Raw genomic sequence first — 21,511 nt, 5'->3', positions numbered from 1 at the left:
AGCACGTTGGTGGAATCAGTCTTGTTTTCAGATCTAGTGTCTGTGAACGGCTGCACCCATCGCTCTCTGCACCGACAACATGACAGCCATGTATTACATACAAAACAGGGGAGGGCACAAACACTCTCTCCAACTGTCAAGCCTTGCACAAGCCATTTGGAGGTAGGCCAAATGTGGGTCTTTCCGAAGATAGATCGGTTTGCCACACCCCAAAATGCCCAAACTTTGACCCCAGGTATCCACACCCATTGTCCAAAGGCAATGTACTAGGGATGAACTTGCATATGCTTTTCTGCATCTCCCACTCATTCCACTAGTGGTTCGGAATCTCAAGCAAACATCCCTCACACTAATCCTGGTAGCTTCCACGTGGGCCAGTCCACCTTGGTTCGCTACTGTGTTGGAGCTCTCAGTAGTTCCTAATCAAACTACATCTCACATCCAGTCTCCTCAGCAGAGCCATAGCGAATTAAGACATCCAGATCCCAAACATCTCAACCTTGCGATCAGGCACCTGAAATTATAGTTTGGCTCTCTGATGATATTCATACAGTCTGGTGGTAGATTCAGAGGCCAGAAAACCTACTACAAGAGCTTGTTATGCAGCAAAATGGAAGTGGGTTTTTATACATTGTAATTACAACCATATCAACCCCTTAGATGCTTCTGTTTAAAACATAATTTGCTATTTTACCTCATTTACAGCAAACCAAAAACCGCTTACATCTCGCTGCAGTAGCTGCATACCTTCGAAATACAGCATCTGTCCCTTTTCAGAGTACCTGATATCAGCGCTTTCGTGAAGGACTCCAGTTATTCCACCAAGACTTCCACCTGCCCCAGTGTTGAATTTTAATATTGTCCATACCAGACGAAGGGGTCCACCCTTTGAGTAGTTACATAAATCTGAATTGCAATTTCTCACTTGGAAAGTTGCTTTCCTCACTGCTATTACATCTGAGGAGAGTGGGTGAGCTTCAGACACTAATCATAGAAGAACCATTTTTTCAAGTCCCCCGAAACAGTGGTTCTTCGTGCTAACCCCAAATTTCTACCCAAAATGGTATCTGCCTTTTATATCAACCAATCTGTGTTCTTTCCTCAACCAGATTTAGTGGCAGAACGAGTTCTACACACTTTAGATGTTAAAAGCATTGTTATATTACATAGGAAGGACCAAACTATTTCGTAGAACTAAACAACTGTCGCTTCTGCTCCACCACACAAAGGCAATACCATTGCTAAATCGGATATTGCTTGGTGGATAGTTAAATGTGTTCAAACATGCTATGCAGAAGGAAAAAGTACTTTGGCAATTGGAGCGCACTCTACCCGCAATTTAGGGGCTTCTATGGCTTTCTTAGGAAATATCCCCATAGCTGACTTCTGTAAAGCTGCAACATCGTCCATATCACAAATATTTACAAAACAATATCGTGTAGATGTTCGTCAGACAACAAGCTAATGTAGGCCAGGCAGTGCTTCGAACACTTTTTCCAAACGACTGCAACAGCTTCAGGTTAGCAATCGCTTTGGGAGAATACTGCTGTATAGTCTATGCAAAGCATATGACCTACAGCTCGCATGCCTTGAACAGAAAATGCTATTAACAAGTAAGCATCTGTTCTTGGCATGTAGAGCTGTGGATTCACATGCTCCCAACCGCGGATACCTGTTGCAATATTATCTATCTTAGATAAAGGCGCATGCACATCTCTATTCTACTCTTACTACTACTCTACTCTTACTAACCCCATTCAAATAACCAAATTGATCCCCTGGACGCGTCTATCCAGAATATCATTTGCTACCTTTTACATTTACAAAGATGTAACTTAGCATATTCATCCATATGCCTGCACTTAGCAGCAATTGGAGCGTATTTACAAAACAGACAACGTCTGTCTTTTTTTAGCGTGCCTGCTATTAAAGCATTTATGGAAGGATTCAAAAGAATCATTCCCCGAGGTTACCACCTTTTCCAGTGTGGAAACTAAACGTTGTTCTTACAAGACTCATGGGACCACCTTTTGAGCCTTTACACAAATGTGAATTGCAATTCCTCACGCGGAAAACAGATTTCCTTATTGCTATTACCTCTTAGAAGAGTAAGTGAGATACAAGCTTTCACAATACAAGAACCATTTTTACAACTACATCGTAGCAAAGTGGTTCTAAGAACTAATCCTAAATTCCTTCCAAAAGTCAATACTCCTTTTCATTTAAATCCATCTGCAGAGTTACCTGTGTTTTTTCCAAAACCCTGACTCTGTAGCAGAAAGAGCTTTACACACACTAGATGTTAAACGAGCTCTTCTCTACTATAAAGATAGAACCAAATCTTTTCACAAAACAATTGTTTGTGTCTTTCTCTCCACCTCATAAAGGCAACCCCATCTCTAAGGGTGGAATTGCAAGGTGGATTGTAAAATGTATACAAATATGCTATCAAAAAGCAAAACTTAAATTAACAGTTCCTCCTAAAGCGCGCATTCCACACGCAAAATAGGAGCCTCTATGGCTTTCTTAGGGAACATTCCCCTAGTGGACATATGCAAGGCAGCAACATGATCTACAACACACACCTTCATTTAACACTACTGTGTTGATGTGCAAGGCAAGCTGCAGTAGGCCAAGCTGTCCTTAAAACTCTTTCAAACTACTGCAACAGATGCAGGTGACCACCGCTAGGGGAGACACTGCTGCACAATCGATGCTAAGTGTAGTATCTGCAGCTCATATGCCTCGAACGGAAAATGCTACTTAACAGTATGCATCTGTTCTTGGCATGTAGAGCTGCAGATTACTACACGCCCTCCCGCCTCCCCTGGACCTGTATCTGTTCCAGTTTTTATCTTACTTAAATGCACACGCATGGACATCCTTTTCTTTACTTCTACTAACTCCATTTCCCATCATGGTGAAAAACAATCTAAGGATGGAGCCGATGCCCATGGCCACTATCGTCCAATGAAAGAGTAACCGATCTCCTTCCAAGACGACAACAACATGCAATCATCTGAGCCCAACACCAGGTGGCGATCTAATGCGAAGTGTAGTAATCTGCAGCTCTACATGCCAAGAACAGATGCATACTGGTAAGTAGCATTTTCCTTCCAGTAATAAGGTAGGTGACTTTCCAACGTGTATTGCTGTGCTCCGATTCTTGACAGTTTCTTTAAGTTCCCCTCGGTGTGCAATCCACACTACCTACGCCGATATTGTTTCGAACACGTATCCCACCTCTCTGCAGATAGTATCCGTCGAGGAAAAACCTCTATTTCGATCGAAGATCTTCGGGAAGGCTGTCTAGCGTAAGTGCGTCGATTTACCTCACAGTTAATGGAACTGGCTCCATTCAAATTCTATACTCTGTGCAACAAAAGTATCTGTGCATCGACTCACAAGAAGTGTGCAACTTGTGCTAGTCTCCGGAGCACAAAAAAGAGGACTGCGACACGTGGTGATCTTTCCAATCGAAGAAAACTCTCAGTGATTGTCACGAGATGCAGACTCAAAATGTCAAATACTCGCTGGACATCTTGGGTGAAAAATCTGAGCAAGAATTCGATGCACAAGGGGCCGAGGAACTTGCTTCCATCCCAGAATCTGATTTTGTGTCGGAAGAAGAGGTGCCACAAGGTCCACATAGTGTGAGTACTGAGCAGCCATTAACACAAATCCGAAACAAAAGGCTTTGGTCCCACTCCTGCCTTCGGGTCACGGTCCGCACTGACAAAATGTTTGACACCCCGTCCTCCGGCTTTGCACCAAAACACTGCTCTGGATCGAGTCAACCAAAGACTGTCACAGAGCTGAAACCTTCAGGCGCTAAGCCAAAACTGTTTTGAAACCAAAATCCTCAGCGCAAAATCTAAATCTGTGCCTCCCAAGTGTCAGGATCCGAATTTCGATGCCCCAACACCCAAATATGACCCAAAACAGAAGGAACTGTAATCCAATACAGGACATGTTCTTACAAAGTCACATCAAAAACGTAAACCTGAGTTGGAAGAGCAACCTTCCTTCAAGAAAAAGAATACGGGTACCAACCTTCCTCCACCTCCTTTTACCACATTCCCCTACACTAACCTCTCCACCTTTAGGTCATTTACTAATTACACCAACTAACTCTCTACCACCACCATATGATAATGATGGGGGTGGAGAGGGACATTATGCAAATAGATCCATGGAAGGATAATTTGACAGATTCTCGTACAGATAACCCAGATATTTACCCTAGAAAATCTTCCCCTCCTGACGACAATGTAGGACACATAAATTACTTGCGAGAGCTGCAGAATTTCATGGGGTGCAGTTACACATGGTGTCTTTAAATTAGCTATTTGAAACCCTCACTACCACTCATAGGGCTACTCAGACTCTGCCTGTGCCTAACTCCTTCGCTGCTAGGCCTTTTTTTGGCTATTTGGGGTAGTGCGCGCTTAGGCCCCTGTAACTTTTTGACCACATAAGGTATCCACGCCAAATTTGCGTCCTTTTCTTCTAACATCATAGGTACTCTAAAGGTACCCAGGGTCTGTGAATTCCCCTGGAGAGGTTCCAGAGATTAGCCAAAATACAGCAAAATCGTATTTTTTTTAATTTTATTTTTTTAGTAAAAATGAGAAAAATGGGCTGCAAATAAAAGCTTCTGGGTTTTTTCCTGCAAATGATATCAAAAAAGGGGTTGTGGGGCTGAAATCATTTCCCCAGGTATTAGGGAATGACGGACTTTTGTCAGAAAATCAACATTTGTTACAGTTTTGGCCTTTTTCTGGGACATAGCCTATTTTTGCTATTTTCTTTGCTGTCAACCTCCTTCCAGTTAATAGTAGAAATGGGTGTGAAAGCAATAATGGATCCTGGCCAGCTACACATTTAGACGAAATCCTGAATTCAGCAAGGGGTCATTTGTGTGGATCATCAAGGTTTTTTTTATAGAAACGACAGTTAAATATAGGAAAAATTGAAAATTAGTTGAAAAAACAGCCTTTTTTGTCAACGTTTTCACCTGTAACTTCTAATCATGACCACTCTTTGAAAGCAATATACTGTTGCATCCGCAGGACTTTACTGGTTGTGGGGATATATAGACTTGTTGGTTCACCAAGAACCCGACGAACCCAGAGTCAAAAACTGAGCAGCAATTTGCAACTGCTTTTTATTATGTACCAGGTATATAGCAATTATTGTGGAAAAATGTATACATGAAAAATCGGTATGAAAGATACCTAGGTATTTCTGAAATGGGAACCAATTCTAGTGTTTAGAAACAGTACATATTTGCAAATTTTTTAAATTGTGATTACTCGTACTAGCATGAGAAGTATCAGTCATTTTTCAAAATGAGTTCTTTTTTACACAATGTCTTTCATTTGGAAGGCGGTAATGCATCAGGAGTCAATAGGTAATAACAGTTGCTTTACAAATCTGAATTACCCTAAGTGGCCCAATAAAAATGGTACCTCACTTGTGTGGGTAGGCCTAGTGACCGCGACAGGTGTGCAAAACGCAACGTGGACACACCTCAGTTTCACAGTGAAAAATTACCCTTTTTTGACAAAGTGCCTAGCTGTAGTTTTTTAACCATATCTCTGCCGGCACCTAGGGAAACCTAACCCAACTAAACTTTTTGAAAACTAGACATCCAGGATGGGGTGACTTGACTGCCTCCCACCAGGTTCTGTTACCCAGAATTCCTTGCAAACCTAAAAAATTGTCAAACCACGTTTTCCCCACATTTCTGTGGTGGAAAGTTCTGGAATCTGTGTGGATCCACAAATTCCCACCCACCCCGCGTTCCCCAAAGTCTTCCGAAAATAATGGTACCTCACTTGTGTGGGTCAGCCTAGTGCCTGCAACAGGAAACCGCGCAAAACGCAACATGGCCACACCTCGATTTTGCAGTGAACAATGACCCTTTTTTTGGCTCCCTCCAGGGTCTGTTACCCAGAATCCCTTGCAAACCTAAAAAATTGTCCAAAAAACACTTTTTCCCCACATTTCTGTGGTGGAAAGTTCTGGAATCTGCGTGGATCCACAAATTTCCTCCCACCCAGCATTCCCCCCATGTCTCCCGATAAAAATGGTACCTCACTTGCATGGGTGGGTCAAGGACCCGTGACGGGCAAGAACCCAAAAGCTATTGAGGCAATATCAAAATTACCCATCACAAACCAAACTAGTTTTGCATGGGGAGGGGGGGGGGCATGAATTTTTGGCCCGGGGCTCGGTAGCCATCTAGGGAAATCTACCTAATCCACACATTTCTGGGAACTAGACACCCAGGGGAGTCCGAGGTATGGCTTGCGTGGGTCCCCCTTCATTCTCCTACCCAGAATCCCCTGCAAACCTCATAACACAGGCACTTCAGCCACATTAAGAGTATCTTCATCATCCGATGATTCCATGTGGAGAGAAAACTCACTGCCAGAATTGTCCTCTGCCTCGGATGCAGAGTTACTCTCTGAACCATGGCCCACAACTTCCTCCAATGCAACGTGACCAAGACTGAAGTCATGTTGTTTGGAGGGGCCACACTGCAATGGTCCCCCGACTGGTGGCCATCTGAGCTAGGACCTGTTCCGGTACCAAAGCAGACCGTAAAAAATCTGGGAGTGCGTCTAGATCAAGCACTGATCCTAAAAGACCACGTCAACCAAGTCACGGGAGCTTGTTTCCGAGTGATAGGGTTGCTTCGACGCATATTCCCCTTCCTACCTGACATCCATAGGAAGACGCTGGTACAAGCACTGGTCATCGGCCGGATGGATTATTGCAATGGACTGCTTATCTCTGCCAATCAAGAACAGCTGGGTAGGCTGCAGGTGGTACAGAATACCGCGGCAAGACTCATTTTAAATGCTTTGCCCCGTACTCCCTCACGCCCTCTCCTCTCTTCACTTCACTGGCTTCCGGTGAAACAGCGCATTGACTTCAAAGTATGTTGTATAATGCACAAATGTATCTACGGATCCGGCCCTCAATATCTAAGAGACATATTTGTCCCCTACTTACCAAGACGTGCTCTACGCTCCAGTAGCACTATGCTGCTTCAGGTCCCTAGGGTGATGAGAGCAAGACAGGGAGGACGGGCCATCTCACTTAAAGGCCCGATGCTCTGGAATTCTCTGCCCCCATTGCTAAGACATACCTCCAACCATCTGTCCTTTAGAAGGAAGTTAAAAACATATCTTTTTTCCCAAGACTAATGTCTTCCCCTGCAATCGCAGTAGCCATATGTCCTTGGTAGCTCCATGATACCTGCTCAGAAGCCACGCGCGGAGATACCCCTTCGGGGCTGATTCAGGTGCGAAATAAGCATATAAATAAATAAATAAATAAATAACCATGGTCGGAGGAAGACTCCAAAAGCATACCGACAACCTGCTTAGCAGTAACCTTGCGGCTAGCCAATATCCTTACTAAAAAAGGAGACTGCACTGCACAAGTCAACAACCAACACTGTGCAAAACAAGTTAAAAAAAAGTGTGCCTTATCCCAAAGATCTATATACTCAAACTACACAATTCACTAACAAGAGACAGCCACACTCACCAGCACCTACTCTGCAGAGACAGCAAAAACCAACAATATCCCACTCGAAAGAAAACAGCACCAATTACTCACAAGACATTAAAATACACATAGAGTACAAATGCCAAAAGTTTTTGACCCTCAAAAACTGAAGCCAAACATACTGCTATTACACAGTTTGCAAAAAACAAACTCATTCAGAGAAATAAAACATTTACATTTTACAAAAAAGTCTTACCAAACACAGGCAACTACACAAACAGAAAAACCACCAGTAATGAAACTGCAACCTGGAACAGTCTAATGAGCAAAAGCCTTCAACTAGAACAAAAAAGGAGAAATAAAGCATTACAATTGCAATTCACAAAAAATAAAAATAACACTAAAACACGCTATGTTACTACCCAAATGGTCAATTGGCCAGATGGGCCTTCAAATAGGGCTGAGAAAAATAGGGGGTTATCTTGCCCAAGGGATCACGAGAGGCTGTCTGCCAAGCCAATCTGCCCCCCAGGTGGGGCAGAAAACAGCAGACAGAAATGTGCCCCCTTGCAAAAGTAATACATCCCTAGTGCCTAGTAAGGTTTTCTGCCTCCACCCACCTGCATAGGGCAGAAAGGTAAAAAAAGGGGCAAATATGCCCCAGTTCCATTACTCACAAAACAAAATCCCTGGTGCCTAGTGAGATTTTCTGCCCCCCTTCCCCATCGGGGTCAGAAAGGGCAAAAAAATAGGCTGATCTGGGTGGGGCAGAATACACACATGAAAAATATGTCCCCTGGAAGTGACCATTGGCCAAGGGGTTGCTTCCATTTTAATTTAAAAGTCCCTGGTGTCTAGTGGGGTTTTCTGCCCCCCCCCCCCCCCCCTTCCCGGACAGAAAGGAAAAAAAACAGGCTAATTTTCCCATTAGAAAAAAAAATGGCCCCCTGGAAGCGACTCTTACCCAAGGGGTCGCTTCCATTTAAATTAAAGGCGAATCCCCACCCCCCACTTGGGCCCAGAAACTGCCGAGAAAATGTCCGATCAATTACGGGGAGTGGTCAGAAAAGTCTTCATTTAAAATGGCCCCATAGGAAGCAACCCTTGCCCCAAGGGGTTGCTTCCTTTTACAAAAAAAATCCCTGGTGTCTAGTGGGGCATTCCTGCTCCACGATCGCGACTGTGCGCGATCGTGAAGCAAGAATGCCCTGCATTGAGACATCAGGGGAGAGGAAATACTCTCTTCTCTCCGCCGATGCCTCAATGGATCTTGTTTTGGCCCCCCGTCCCACCGGAGACAAAACACCTACCTCCTCCTCTGGACGCGCTGGAAAGAAATGATTTCCAGTGCGTCTAGCGCTTCCTGATGTGCGCGCTGATGTCATGGGGAAGCGTGAGAGGGGGTCGGGGGTGGCAACGGAAACTCTTCAACTTCCATCCCTGCTTGTGGGGGCAAGATCGATGCCCTGGGACGGGGAAGCGCCAGCACTTCTCCCATGGGCTGTGGTAATGACTGAGCGGTTCCGTCATAAGCACAACCGAATCGATACTCATGACTGAACCGCTCTGTCATGAATATCGAAGGGGTTAAAGGCATGATGTTTGGAGTCACCACTGCTCCCAGGGTATTTACTAAATGTCTGGCAGTAGACGCTTCACATACCTAGTCGACAGGCTCATCAAAGCCAGTACTTAGTAAATGTGTCTCCAACACACACAAATCGCCATTCACTTGCTTCACCAACTAGGGTTTATAGTGAATGCGTTGGAAGTCTCATCCACAGCATTCCAACACGCAAACTTATCTAGGAGCCACAATAGACGCTCACAAAGCTCTAGCCTCTCCCAATACAGCCATGATTCACAGTACTCCGTCCCTTTTCACTCATTTTCAGCCCAACCAATCCATGCCAGCATGAGTCTTCATGCAACTGCTAGGCATGATGGCTCCTTACATTACAATTGTTCCCCACACAAGACTTCACACGCGTCTCCTCCAAGAATGCTTAGCAAGACAGTGGAACCAGTCGCAGGGTCGATTAACTGATCTAGAGTTAAACGGCTGGACCCATCGCTCTCTCCAGTGGTGGAACCCACAAAATGTATCCAGAGGGCGCCTCTTTCTCCACCCTGCTCCACACAGTGCTAACAGCAGACTCATCGCTCACTTGTTGGGGCGATCACCTACAGCATCACACAATACAAGGATTATGGACTCTAAAGTATAGGACCCGTCTTATCACTTAAAGCTACTAGCAGTGTTTATATCGCTCCAAGCCTTTCAAACTCTCCTAATAGGCAAAACTGACCTAGTCCTCACAGACATGACTGCAATGTATTACATTCAAAAGCGGGTGGGAGACACACTCACTGTCATGCCTAGCACAAGCCATTTGGAAATGAGCCATACATCACAATTTATCTCTAACAGAACACCTTCCAGGAGTAAGCAATCACATTGCAGACCATCTCAGCTACAGAGATAGCAAATCCATGCGTGGGAACTTCATCCCTCAATCCTCCTTCCCTACTTTCAGGAATGGTGCTTTCTCTTGATAGACCTATGCTTATCTGTCTCTCCCACTCATTCCGCTGGTTGTTCGGAAGCTTAGGCAATCAGCCCTCAAACTCATTCTCATAGCTCCCACATGGGCACATCAACCTTGGTTGACCACCTTGTTAGAGCTCTCAGTAGTTCAACATCAAAAGTTTCATCTCAACTCTAGTCTCCTCACTCAGAGCCCCTGAGAAATCCGGCATTCAAGTCCCAAGGAACTCAACCTGGCGATTTGGCTCCTGAAGTCCTAGAGTTTGGTTATTTACAACTACCACCAGACTGTATGAATAACCCTAAAGGAGGCTAGGGGACCTAAGACCAGGGTGTGTTATGCAGCAAAGTGGAAACATTTTGTTTTATACTGTAACAACCTCAATCCCCTTGGTGCTTCAGTACAAAATGTTATTTTTTACATGTGCTACAATCTGGATTAGTTTATACATCTGTCTGCTTGCATTTAGCAGCAGAAGGCGCATACTTACAAAACGGGCAACACTTCTCTATTCAGAGTACCAGTGATTGAAGCCTTTATGGAAGGACTAAAAAGAGTAAATCCACCAAGAGAGCCGACTGCACCAGTATGGAACTTGAACATAGTCCCTACAATGATAATGTTATCCACATGTTGAACCAATGCATAGGTGTCCATTACCGTTTCTCTCATGGAAGGTTGGTTTTCTTATTGCAATCACTTCCCTAAGGAGAGTTGGAGAACTCCAAGCACTAACTATCCAAGAGCCTTTCTTTCAACTTCATAAAAACAGTGGTTCTTCGAACCAACACCAAATTTCTACCAAAAGTTGTTTCTGCTTTTCACATCAATCAATTGGTTGAGTTACCGTTCTTCTTTCCGAAACTGGTTTCTGTAGCAGAACGAGCTCTACATACACTAGACGTTAGAAGAGCTCTTCTATATTATGTAGAAAAAACAAAAGCTTTTTGTAAAACTGCTTTTTGTTGAGTTTTCGCCACCACACAAAGGCAATCCCATTTCTGAATCTGGCATTGCAAGATGGATCGGGAAATGTATCCAAATATGTTATACAAAAGCAAAAGGAACCTTGAGCGTACCCCCTAGAAGCACATTCCACCTGCAAAATTGGGGCTACTATGGCCTTCCTAGGGTATATTCCCTTAACTGACATCTGTAAGGTAGCAACACGGTCTACACCGCACACATTCACCAAACACTATTGTGTAGATGTTAGCGAGTCAACTAGCTCTTCATAGAAGGTGAGATTAATAATTTAACTTGCAGTTGATAATCAATTTAACCAAGTATAATCATTTAGGATACACTAAAGTTAAAATGACTGTTTATTAGCACTCATTTGGCATAGATAGAGGTGCCTGTTGGGTTAGTGGGTCATGAGGGCTGCCAGAAAATACAAGTCTAGATGATTGCCCAGGTTTAGCTTCAATTCCGGACACTAGCTGGATTATTTCTCACGTGGGTAGGACCTCTTTCAGCTGAGCTGGCCTAGAGGGTGAGACTGTAGCCCGGCGCATGCCTCGCCGGTCGTGAAATGTAAATGCAGGTCAAGTCAAAAAATTGAAAGTGTTAAGATGGCTTACCTACAAGAATGTATTTGTAGACTAATGTTATATTTCTCTGCTTTCAGGATGCTCGGCTTTAAGTTTTGACAAGTAACCAGCAAAGAATCCAGCAAGGAAATTCACCTGCACTGTTTATCAGTTTTGCACTTGATGTTTTGTTTGACATTTATTTTGTTTACTTTGTACTTTTTGGCTGGTCATTTAAAAGTTTTTCATGTGCACTTTATATTATATTGTTTATTTACTTCCAGCAACTTAAGTGTAGGAAAACCTTTATAGTATTCAGAAAAGTTTCAGCTCAACTTAGTTTGGCTCTTTTTTTTCCTAACGGGGCTCATTTTGGATTTTAAAAGGGGGATTTTTGTACACTGTAAATACAAATGGAAAAGAGTATGCTCTCATTTGTATTATTTATGTGGGTGACACCGTTATAGTATAATAAGGGCACATTGTGAATGAATGAAAAAAGACAGATTAATAGGACAAACACGGTGGTGACTTCTGGGATTTTTTTCAAGGGTTCTATGGACAAGGCAGCTCACGTGCACGTTTTTTTGTAGGAGAAATCAGCATTTAAAGTACAGAATCTTGCGGGTGTAATGTAGTTGCTAATTTCTAGATAATGTCTTACACTAGTAATGTCTGTGCTCAATCTAAATCATGTTCCCTCTCCTAAAACATGTGGCCCTCAGTACAAGTATTTTAAGCATGCGTATGATCACTACTGTGGAATGGCTTGATGGATGGTAAATGGATTTAATTAATGGTTGATTTTAAGCATTTTGTTACTGTTTGCTTAACCTGAGGCAGGTCCCATCAAGGAGTGTAACTTAATCAAACAGTCACCGAAATCACGTTTTCAGATCAGAGACTTTTTTTTAATTGTTTTTTTATTTCATGCTGTATAACATTGCGTTTAAGACTAGGTTACTTTCACAATTAGTCAAATGGAGTGGCATGGATTAAATCATGTTTTATGGATCAAAAGTAAAACTAGCTAACTTACAGTGAAGGAAAATCCATCCACTACTTCCTAGTTTCAATAATCATGTGTTCAGTCAGTTTCGGTTCGTTTTAATATGAATGAATGGAAAAATATTCGAGTGCTTTTTATAGAAAAATGATATTGACCATTATCAAAATAGCTAATTTTATTAAAAGTTGTGCTAACAGATTACTTGCTATAAGTCATCAAACATGGTTATGTAAGATGCATTTCAATAAAAATTCCATTAAAAACTAACCAGCATTTTTTTCTATTGCTTTGCTTAAATGTTTTCATGCGTTCCCACACCTGATTGTTGGAGGGGCTTTGGTATGGTGCAGGGGTGGTCTCCAACCTTTTCTGTACTGAGGACTACTTATGTTCAATAAAACATATAAACAGCTACTAATATTATTAGTGCAGTATAATTTCAATTTCTTTATGTATATTAATTCAACCAAGCAAAATCTTTCTGATTTAATAAGCTGGGCTGCACACAGGTGAGCTACTCTGTTCGCTTAAGAGCTACAGTAGCTCACGAGCTACTGTTTGGAGACCCTGGACTATGGTGCATACGTGGTTCCCTGCAGCAGTTAATTTTCTGGTTGGAGTTAGGGTTTTACAGCATGAAACCGTTTCTGGATTCACAGCTGTGCATTGTTCTGCCATCTAGTGGCTGGGCCTGGAAATCTAGTTTTTTTAGAGGGTGGTCGGACGGGTGGCTTCGAAAAATCAATTTGGCCACTCGCAATTTCGAGTTAAATTTGGTCAGGTAAAGCTATGTTCGAGGCATATAAGCTGCAGATCTCACACTGAGTATTAGATCGCCACCTGGTGTTGGGTTCGGATGATTGCATGTTGTTGTCTTGGAAGAAGTCTTTGTAGTCACAAGATAAGTGGCACCTCCCTTGGATGATGGTGCGCATGGGCATAGTTTAAAAGGAATTTCTGTGTCAGTGTGATTGTCGGGGAGCTGCTATCACGGTTTCTGCTCTCTTTGCACATATTGTTTTAACGGGGGATCTTGTCTCAACTGGGGAATTTTTTTTACTTAATTATATCTGTTTGCTCAGGAGGTGGAAAATACTTCACTTACCCGTTAGGAACTGACTGCTCTTCCTGATTTGCGGTGTCCGTCGGTGCGAGCAGACCCGCCATCTTTGGAGTTAGCGCTACAGCTCTCGGGGACAGATTTGCATAAAAAGAGATGCGCGCAGCGGATGCGCTCAGCTGGTGGCGCACAAAGGCAAGCCAGTCTGTGCCTGTCCGCTCTAAGGACGCGCTCGGCGCCAGTCATGCTGTCCCTTTAGGAGAAAAAATGGGATCTGATGGAGCCTGCCGTTTTGTAAGCTATATTAGTGTGGAGCTACATAATATTGGCGAGTTGGGCAAAGATAGGGGGAAATTTACATTCGCCGAGAATGCATTCTCGACCTCAGCCTTTTTAAACAAGCATTAGAAATACAATAGGTCTCGGATTTTTTTGAGTAAGAGCTAATGGCATTGTAAATGGCAATGTCTTTTAGCCATGTGTTATGGAGTGTATGCATGTGGTGTGTAGTGGAATTATGTGGGTTGGATTGGAACTGTAGCAATGGTGGCATGCTGCGCTTCAGATGAATATGTTTAAAAGTAAAGTGCACCATACTGCGATTGCTACAATAGTTAATTGTGGATGCGTTAACAATTGATGTGTGCACTGATGGCTGGTGGTGTGTGTGCCTGTTGAAATTGTGCACTGATGGCTGGTGGTGTGTGTGCTTGGTGGAAACGTGCGCTGCCGGCTGGAGGTGTGTGTGCTTGGTGGAAGCGTGCACTGACGGCTGGAGGTGTGTGTGCCTGGTGAAAGCATGCACTGGTGTTTTGTGCCTGGTGGATGCCTGCACTGACAGCTGATGGTGTTTGTGCCCGGTGAAAGCGTGCACTGATGGATGGTGGCGAGTGTTTGTGCCCGGTGAAAGTGTGCAGTGACGGTTGGTGGTGAGTGTGTGTGTGGTCTTGTGTGTGTGGTCTTATCCTGCGCACTCACTCTTACTCTGCAGTCATTCTGCACTCAGTCTGCACTCACACTCTGCACTCACACTCACTCTGCACTCACACTCTGCAGCACTCACTCACACTCTGCCGCACTCACTCACACTCTGCCGCACTCACTCACACTCTGCCGCACTCACTCACACTCTGCCGCACTCACTCACACTCTGCCGCACTCACTCACACTCTGCCGCACTCACTCACACTCTGCCGCACTCACTCACACTCTGCCGCACTCACTCACACTCTGCCGCACTCACTCACACTCTGCCGCACTCACTCACACTCTGCCGCACTCACTATCACTCTGCAGCACTCACTATCACTCTGCAGCACTCACTATCACTCTGCAGCACTCACTATCACTCTGCAGCACTCACTATCACTCTGCAGCACTCACTATCACTCTGCAGCACTCACTATCACTCTGCAGCCCTCACTATCACTCTGCAGCACTCACTATCACTCTGCACTCTGCCACATCTGTCACATCGTAAGGGCCTGCTAAATCTCTGTATTAAAGGCTTATCATCCTATGTGGACAGGAGCCATCTTTCTTTAGGTGTCAGTGGTATACATGCCTTTGTTTTCTTAGACTGTCTGTAATCCAATGCCTTTTTCTGTAAATACTGACGCCTTTCGCTTTAGGAAACTCCAAATTCTCTTTTAATCTGCTCAAATGATTAAAGTCCTTCAGTGTTAAAGAAATCTCCCAATCCTATACAACCACCTTCTGCCAAGGGGAAGTACTGCCTCTAATCCACGCCTGGAGAAAATCAGGATTGCCTATGAACGGAGTCAAGGGTGATGGATAAGGGGAGAGTCCCTTCTTAATCACTTCTGAGTCCCAATAGGCTATCACAGCTCTCATAACAGCAAAGTATTCAAACCCTAAGAGCTATGCTTTTTTGGGTAGCTAAACAACCTTCCAAAGATGATCCCCAGCAGCCAGCGAACCCATGCAGCGCTAGGCCTTTTTGCTTTTTCTGCTCCATTCAACCACATATCACAGTTGAGCTGTGTGGTTGTAATATATTCTATGAGGGGCTATCAACCCCCTCTGTTGTCTGCTCGAACATTCTGTGCACCACAAATTTAGCTTTCTTCACTCCCAATATAAAGTTGTTTAGCATGCGTTGAACTTCTTTTAGCACTACATTCGTAGTTTGAAGGGGTAAAGTCTATGCCAATTGTAAAAGTCTTGGCAAAGCTGTAATTTTCACAGTTCTATTCTCCTCAGTCCATAGAGACCTACCCCCTGTATGCCACTCCTCTATCTGATTTAAAGGAACACAAAAGCTCAGCCTATGTTTTGTGTGCCACGTCTTCCAATGAGGGGGTATTTTAGTTACCAGATATGTGATATGTTTCTCCATCCACAGAACCGAGTTGCCTTGAATTTTCCATTGGCCGCAGGAAGGGAGCAGGTTTAGTCAAGGCTAAGTAATGTCTGTGCACACCAACTAATCTCATTAGGAGTTTCCGTTCCCCAGCACAGGAGGGGGTGTGTGCGGGCCCGAGGGGCGGCTGCCATTGTTATGAGGAAGGGTGACCACTCGAACCTTTCTGTACTCGGCGAAGGTCTGAGACTGGGCCTTATAAATCCAGCATTGATGCTCAATCATGCCTCGTGTGTGCAGCTGTCTAGATAGCGCTTGTTGTGCCCAGGGCTGCTTCTCTGCGCAGAGCAAGTCTCTGCGTGACTCGTGGATTCACTTTTTTTGTTGGCATCACTCTGAGTTGCTGTTTGTCTCTCTCGTTTTTGGTTAATTTTACGGAATGCGAGAACTGAACTCCTTGCATATAATGTGGCGCTCACAAAAAAAAGAAACTGCCAAATGTGTGGGGAAACGTAAACGGGGAGAGCTCCGTGAAATGGATTACAAAAAAAATAAATGTGCGCCCAGCATCTGTCTTCAATTACCGCGGCGTCTGACAGCTGGTAATTGAAGAAATATGGCCTTCTGTTGCGCGTGTCCGCACGGAATATGCAGGAATCAGAGCAACTCTACAGCCTATGGCCTATTGCGTGCTGTCTTCTAAAAAGACAGGCATGCGAGGCCCAATTGCCATGCAGCTGGCAACAAAAAAAAGCGAAAATCAAGAGCTTTCAGGAATTCTGTAGGTACTATTCTCGAAGCCCTCAGAAAAAAACTCTTAAGCCACGCCCACTTCGTGGGACGTAGGCCGAGCCCTAAAAATTGTATTCTTACTTGTGGCTGTTAAACGTAAGATCCTTGCCCAAACACAGCGTGGAAATTCAGCTGTTGCTAGAACTCCATGAACTGAATGCACTGTTCATGACAGAAACATTGACCCACCTAGGTAGGTCAACGTAGGTAGGTGAGGTAGATCCAGGCTGGGCTTGTCCGCCTGGGTATAAAATCTGCCATAAACCCAGATTGAGTGGGAGGGGTGGTGGAGTCGGTGTGATTTAGAAAGACTCCTGGATTATTGTTACCATTGATATGGATGTTATTGAAGGATTTGAATTACTTGGCTTTTCCATTAAGGATGATCATGGCCACGTTTTAACAGGGATTGTCTGTTATAGACCCTCGGGGGACCTTAGTGTGTATGAGCAGCAATCACTGCTGGAGGCTATCACCAACATGGCTGCCACTCACAGTAGATAAGTGATTTTGGGTGATTTCAACCTCTGGCTGAATGGAACCCTTGACTCAGTCTATTATAATGTCCTCGAATCATGCTAAGGCCTTGGTCTTTTTCAACGGGTGGCTAAGGCTACACATAAGGGAGGGCATATATTTGATATAATTTTTTCAGGGGATCAAGTCCTCAATGTGGAAATATGGATTGGTCCGACCACTTTTTGATCAAATCCCATGTGGATAATGCTTTTCATAACAATCAGGCAGCATGTATTATGAGTAACTACGTTAGCAGATATTGGAAGGCTCTCCTTCGAAAAAGAGGTTTAGCCCCCGTGTTTCAGGTGGAGGACTGCTTCTCGTTGAATAAGCAGGTAGAGGAGAACTACGTATCCCTCTGCTCACAGTTTACTGCGGTCTTGGATTTAATGGCTCCATAAAAAAATCATAGGAGAGGGGGTAGACCATCGGCCCCTTGGTTTAATGATGAATTAAAAAAATTGAAACTGGATTGTAAACAGGCGGAGGGAAAAGGGAGAAGGGGATATGAGGATAAGGATAAACATACCACGAAAACTACGATTGTGTGTTATAAGAAAGAGATTAACATGGCCAAAGCAGAATACTTCTCCAACACTATTCTTAATGCTCCTAACAGATCTAGAAGTATTTTTAACATGTTAAACTAGTCCTGATTGCACAAATAATCAGGTACCTCCTTCCCAAGACCTTTGTGATAGTCTGGCAAGGTTCTTGAGTGATTAAATTAAAACTATTATTGACGACCTGGGTGGGGACCACCAGCAACCTGAGTCTGGAATCACACTATTGGTCTTAGTGGCAATTCTGGGAGTGGTATTGATGCTTTTATTAGTAGTTTAGAGAGCTTGACTATCAATAATTTAACAGACTTTGTGCCACTAACAGTGGAGGATTTTAGTAGGGTAGCCCTAGGTGTCCCTTCTGGATCCTGTGCCACAGAAAATCTGGAAAGAGTTTGAGGCAGAGCTGTTCTCTACACTTCGGTTAATTTGTAACCAATCTCTTTTTAATGGAGTGGTCCCGTCCCACTGTAAACAGGCACTGGTGACACCTCTTTTAAAGCTGGACCCTGCCCCAAAAACTATAGGCCAATCTCCCTTTTACCTTTTCCGGCCAAAATTGTAGAACAAGTGGTCAGTGGTACTCTCAAAACATCTGGAACGGAATAAACTCTTAAAGGATGTACAGTTTGGTTTTCGGCCTGCCCATGGCAGAGAGACCGACAGCCTTGGTGACTGTGATGGACAAGCTTTGGATGCGTGCAGACAGGGGTCAAGAAGCAGTTCTTATTCTGCTCGACCTGTCTGCCGCATTCGATGCGGTTAACCATGGGATCCTGTTGAGAAGGCTGAGGGAGGTGGGGGTGACAAGCCGTGCTCTGTGTTGGTTTCAGTCCTTTCTTTCAGAAAGGAGACAAGCAGTGTCCCTTCCCCCTTATCAATCTGCCTTCACCAACATCACGAATGGCGTGGCTCGGCAATTAGCCCAATTTTATGTAACATTTATATGAAACCTTTGATTGCGGTCATAAAAGAGCATAATATCAACATCGTAAATTATGCAGAGGACACACGGCTGATTCTGTCCTTAGAGGGAGATCAGTAGACCTCTTTGGAAGTGTTTCATGGCTGCCTGTGTGCCACGGCTCATTGGTTGAGGGAAAACTCTGTAGTTTAATGCAGGAAAGACCGAGGTGCTTTTCTGTTCAGTGGGTAAGGTTCCTTCTGTGTTGCCTGGAAACTTCTGGCCCACAGATACATCGACTGCATTGAGGCCGGGGGAGAAGGTCCGTAACTTGGGCGTTATGTTTAACAACAAACTCACAATAGAGGCTCAGGTTCCCAAAACTGCAGGAAGCTGTTTCGCTATTATTAGAACTCTGCAGAAAATGTTCCCCCTGCTGCCTTCTCATGTGCGAGTTCTAGTGGTACCAAGTACCATTTTAAGCAGATTAGACTATTGTAACGTGCTGTTAGAGTCCCCAAAATATCTTCTGGATAGACTTCAGAGGATTCAGTCAACGGCAGCCAAGCTAGCCTTAGGATGGCCCAGAGGTTCCTCCTCATCGGCCTTGGCGGAGCTGCACTGGCTCCCGTTGAGACAGAGAATCCAGTTTAAATCTGTCTAGTGCTCAAAGCTTTGCATGGGTCCGGACCTGTTTCTATGAGGAGAAAGTTTGAATGGTATGTTCCAGGAAGAAGCCTCCACTCCTCGTCGGCTAGACTGGTGAAAATACAGAGAGTTAGGAAAGTAAAATCAGGTGACAGAACCTTTGGCATAGCAGATGCAAGACTTTGGAATGAACTTCCACTGGAATTGAGATGTCAGCGATCTCCTTTTTAGAAAGAGACTAAAAACTTTGCTGTTCCCCAAAGTCTAACTCTGTTGTCAGCCTCCGGGCACACTTATAAACTGTACTCTGGGAATGTTAGCGCCAGGATGCCTGCTAGGTGACGGAGCGCTTTTATAAATGAAATAAATAATAAATAAATAATAAATAAATCAACTCCATCCTCAGATTGTTTTTTTCCGCCACTGGGTTCGGATGTAACTTTTCCGCTCCGGTTAGAAATCTACTTTCTAAGTAGTTTGACGCGTCAAAAACTTAAACTCTTCTAAACATTAGACCAATAACTATCTCGTCAGCCCGATTCTGGTCGTCGACGCGGGCCGTTAGGTGTATCCACGCCGCGAAGCTTACAGTGTATGGAAGGGACGCTGTTCAAGAAATATCCCCAGTGACCATCATAAGGTCTGTAACCTGTGCCTATCAGCAGAGCACGACGAGTCCAGCTGTCCAGCCTGCGCATCCTTTCGATTCAAGAAGACCATTCGGGATCGGAGGGCCTGTGGACACATCATGCAGAGATCATCTCGACACCGGTAGACATCTCCGAGGGTCCAGATGTCCCAAAGGAAGATTCAGAAGATCTCGATCGTATCTGAGGCAGACGACACCGGTAGACATCTCCGAGGGTCCAGATGTCCCAAAGGAAGATTCAGAAGATCTCGATCGTATCTGAGGCAGACGACTCCGATGACTACATACCATTGGGTCAACGCGTGAGTACTACTGCCCCTACCGCAGGTCAACACTCCGCCTCCAAGCCCAGTCGTGACCGAAAGACTACTTCAGAAGCCCAGCCTTCGAGCCCGGCTCCAAAGAAAATTCACAAGCCTTTCGGTAGCTCGTGACCGAGTAAACCGAAACCCAAAGAAGACCTGGTTCCGAAATCCATTCCGAAACCGTCGACTCCGAAAGACAAAACGACTTCGAAAATAATGAAGCTTCAGGGGTGTGGAATTTTATAAAATATCTTCTTGTCCGAAGGACAAAATGTTTCAGAAATCTACTTGTCCTTTAAAAAAAATCTACTTGTCCCATTTGGTAGCAAACAATGAGGTTTCAATTCATGACCGTATTCTCATATAAGAGTTTGGATAGCAACCTTTCTGATTATGTCAGGGCTCATTTTACTATATTATTAGAGACAGCGGTCCCTGTCATGGGAAATATAAGAACATATCCATAAAACTGCAATCAGCGTTTGGTGTACTATCACCATCGATGCTAGTGTTATTTTCCTCCTGTGCTGGATGATCATTTTTCCCATTGTTCATGACGAGCTCAGCTCTTTCAATGCTCTCTTTCTAGACTGAGGAAGAGACTTGTGGACTACCCTGACAATTATATTTGTAAACATTCACTCATTTTCACAAAATGTTACTGTAAATAAACTTAGATTCTACTTCCAGTCCAGTGCCTCAGTTACCAAGGAGACTGCCCCTGTCTGACACTATTCACATTGTAATTTTTGGACAGTTCCCTTCATCTCACTCTAGCTTGGTTCCCTGGTTTGCTAGAAATGTGATCAAATGCCAAGCACTATATCCAATATGTAGACTTTCATAGTTTGGCAAGAATTTGTAGGCAATATAGTTACAGAGTCAAAATGTAAGCTATCAATACATGTAAGTTTGGCTTAGACACACAAAGATTGTGTTTGTACCTATAAAAGTATTCACTAGCAAAAAGAGTTGTTTTTTCCAGACCTAGATTGCGGTGCAAATTTGTGCATGCGTGCAACATACATTGTTTAACGACACAATAAACTCCTCTCTAACCCCCTCTGCACCCTGAAAAAGGTAATACATTATATGTTTGTAAAGAGTGTGTTTACGAACATGGAACTGTTGTAG

At 44.0% G+C, this 21,511-nt stretch overlaps 1 protein-coding gene across 1 annotated transcript in view; it reads left to right on the top strand.

The window, feature by feature from the left end:
* DND1 (DND microRNA-mediated repression inhibitor 1) overlaps positions 1-12,879 on the top strand; it is a 161,700-nt gene extending 148,821 nt beyond the window's left edge. Inside the window, exon 5 of the mRNA XM_086931379.1 lies at positions 11,704-12,879. Within this exon, the coding sequence (XP_086787505.1) occupies positions 11,704-11,732 (29 nt within the window). The 3' untranslated portion in view covers positions 11,733-12,879. The remainder of the gene's footprint in view (positions 1-11,703) is intronic.
* Positions 12,880-21,511: the final 8,632 nt, after the last annotated feature.

The sequence above is a fragment of the Lissotriton vulgaris genome, chromosome 7, assembly GCF_964263255.1.
Source record: "Lissotriton vulgaris chromosome 7, aLisVul1.2, whole genome shotgun sequence".
Lineage (NCBI taxonomy): Eukaryota > Metazoa > Chordata > Amphibia > Caudata > Salamandridae > Lissotriton > Lissotriton vulgaris.
The sequence above is the reverse complement of the archived record's forward strand: the minus strand, read 5'-3'. Positions and strand labels throughout refer to the sequence as shown.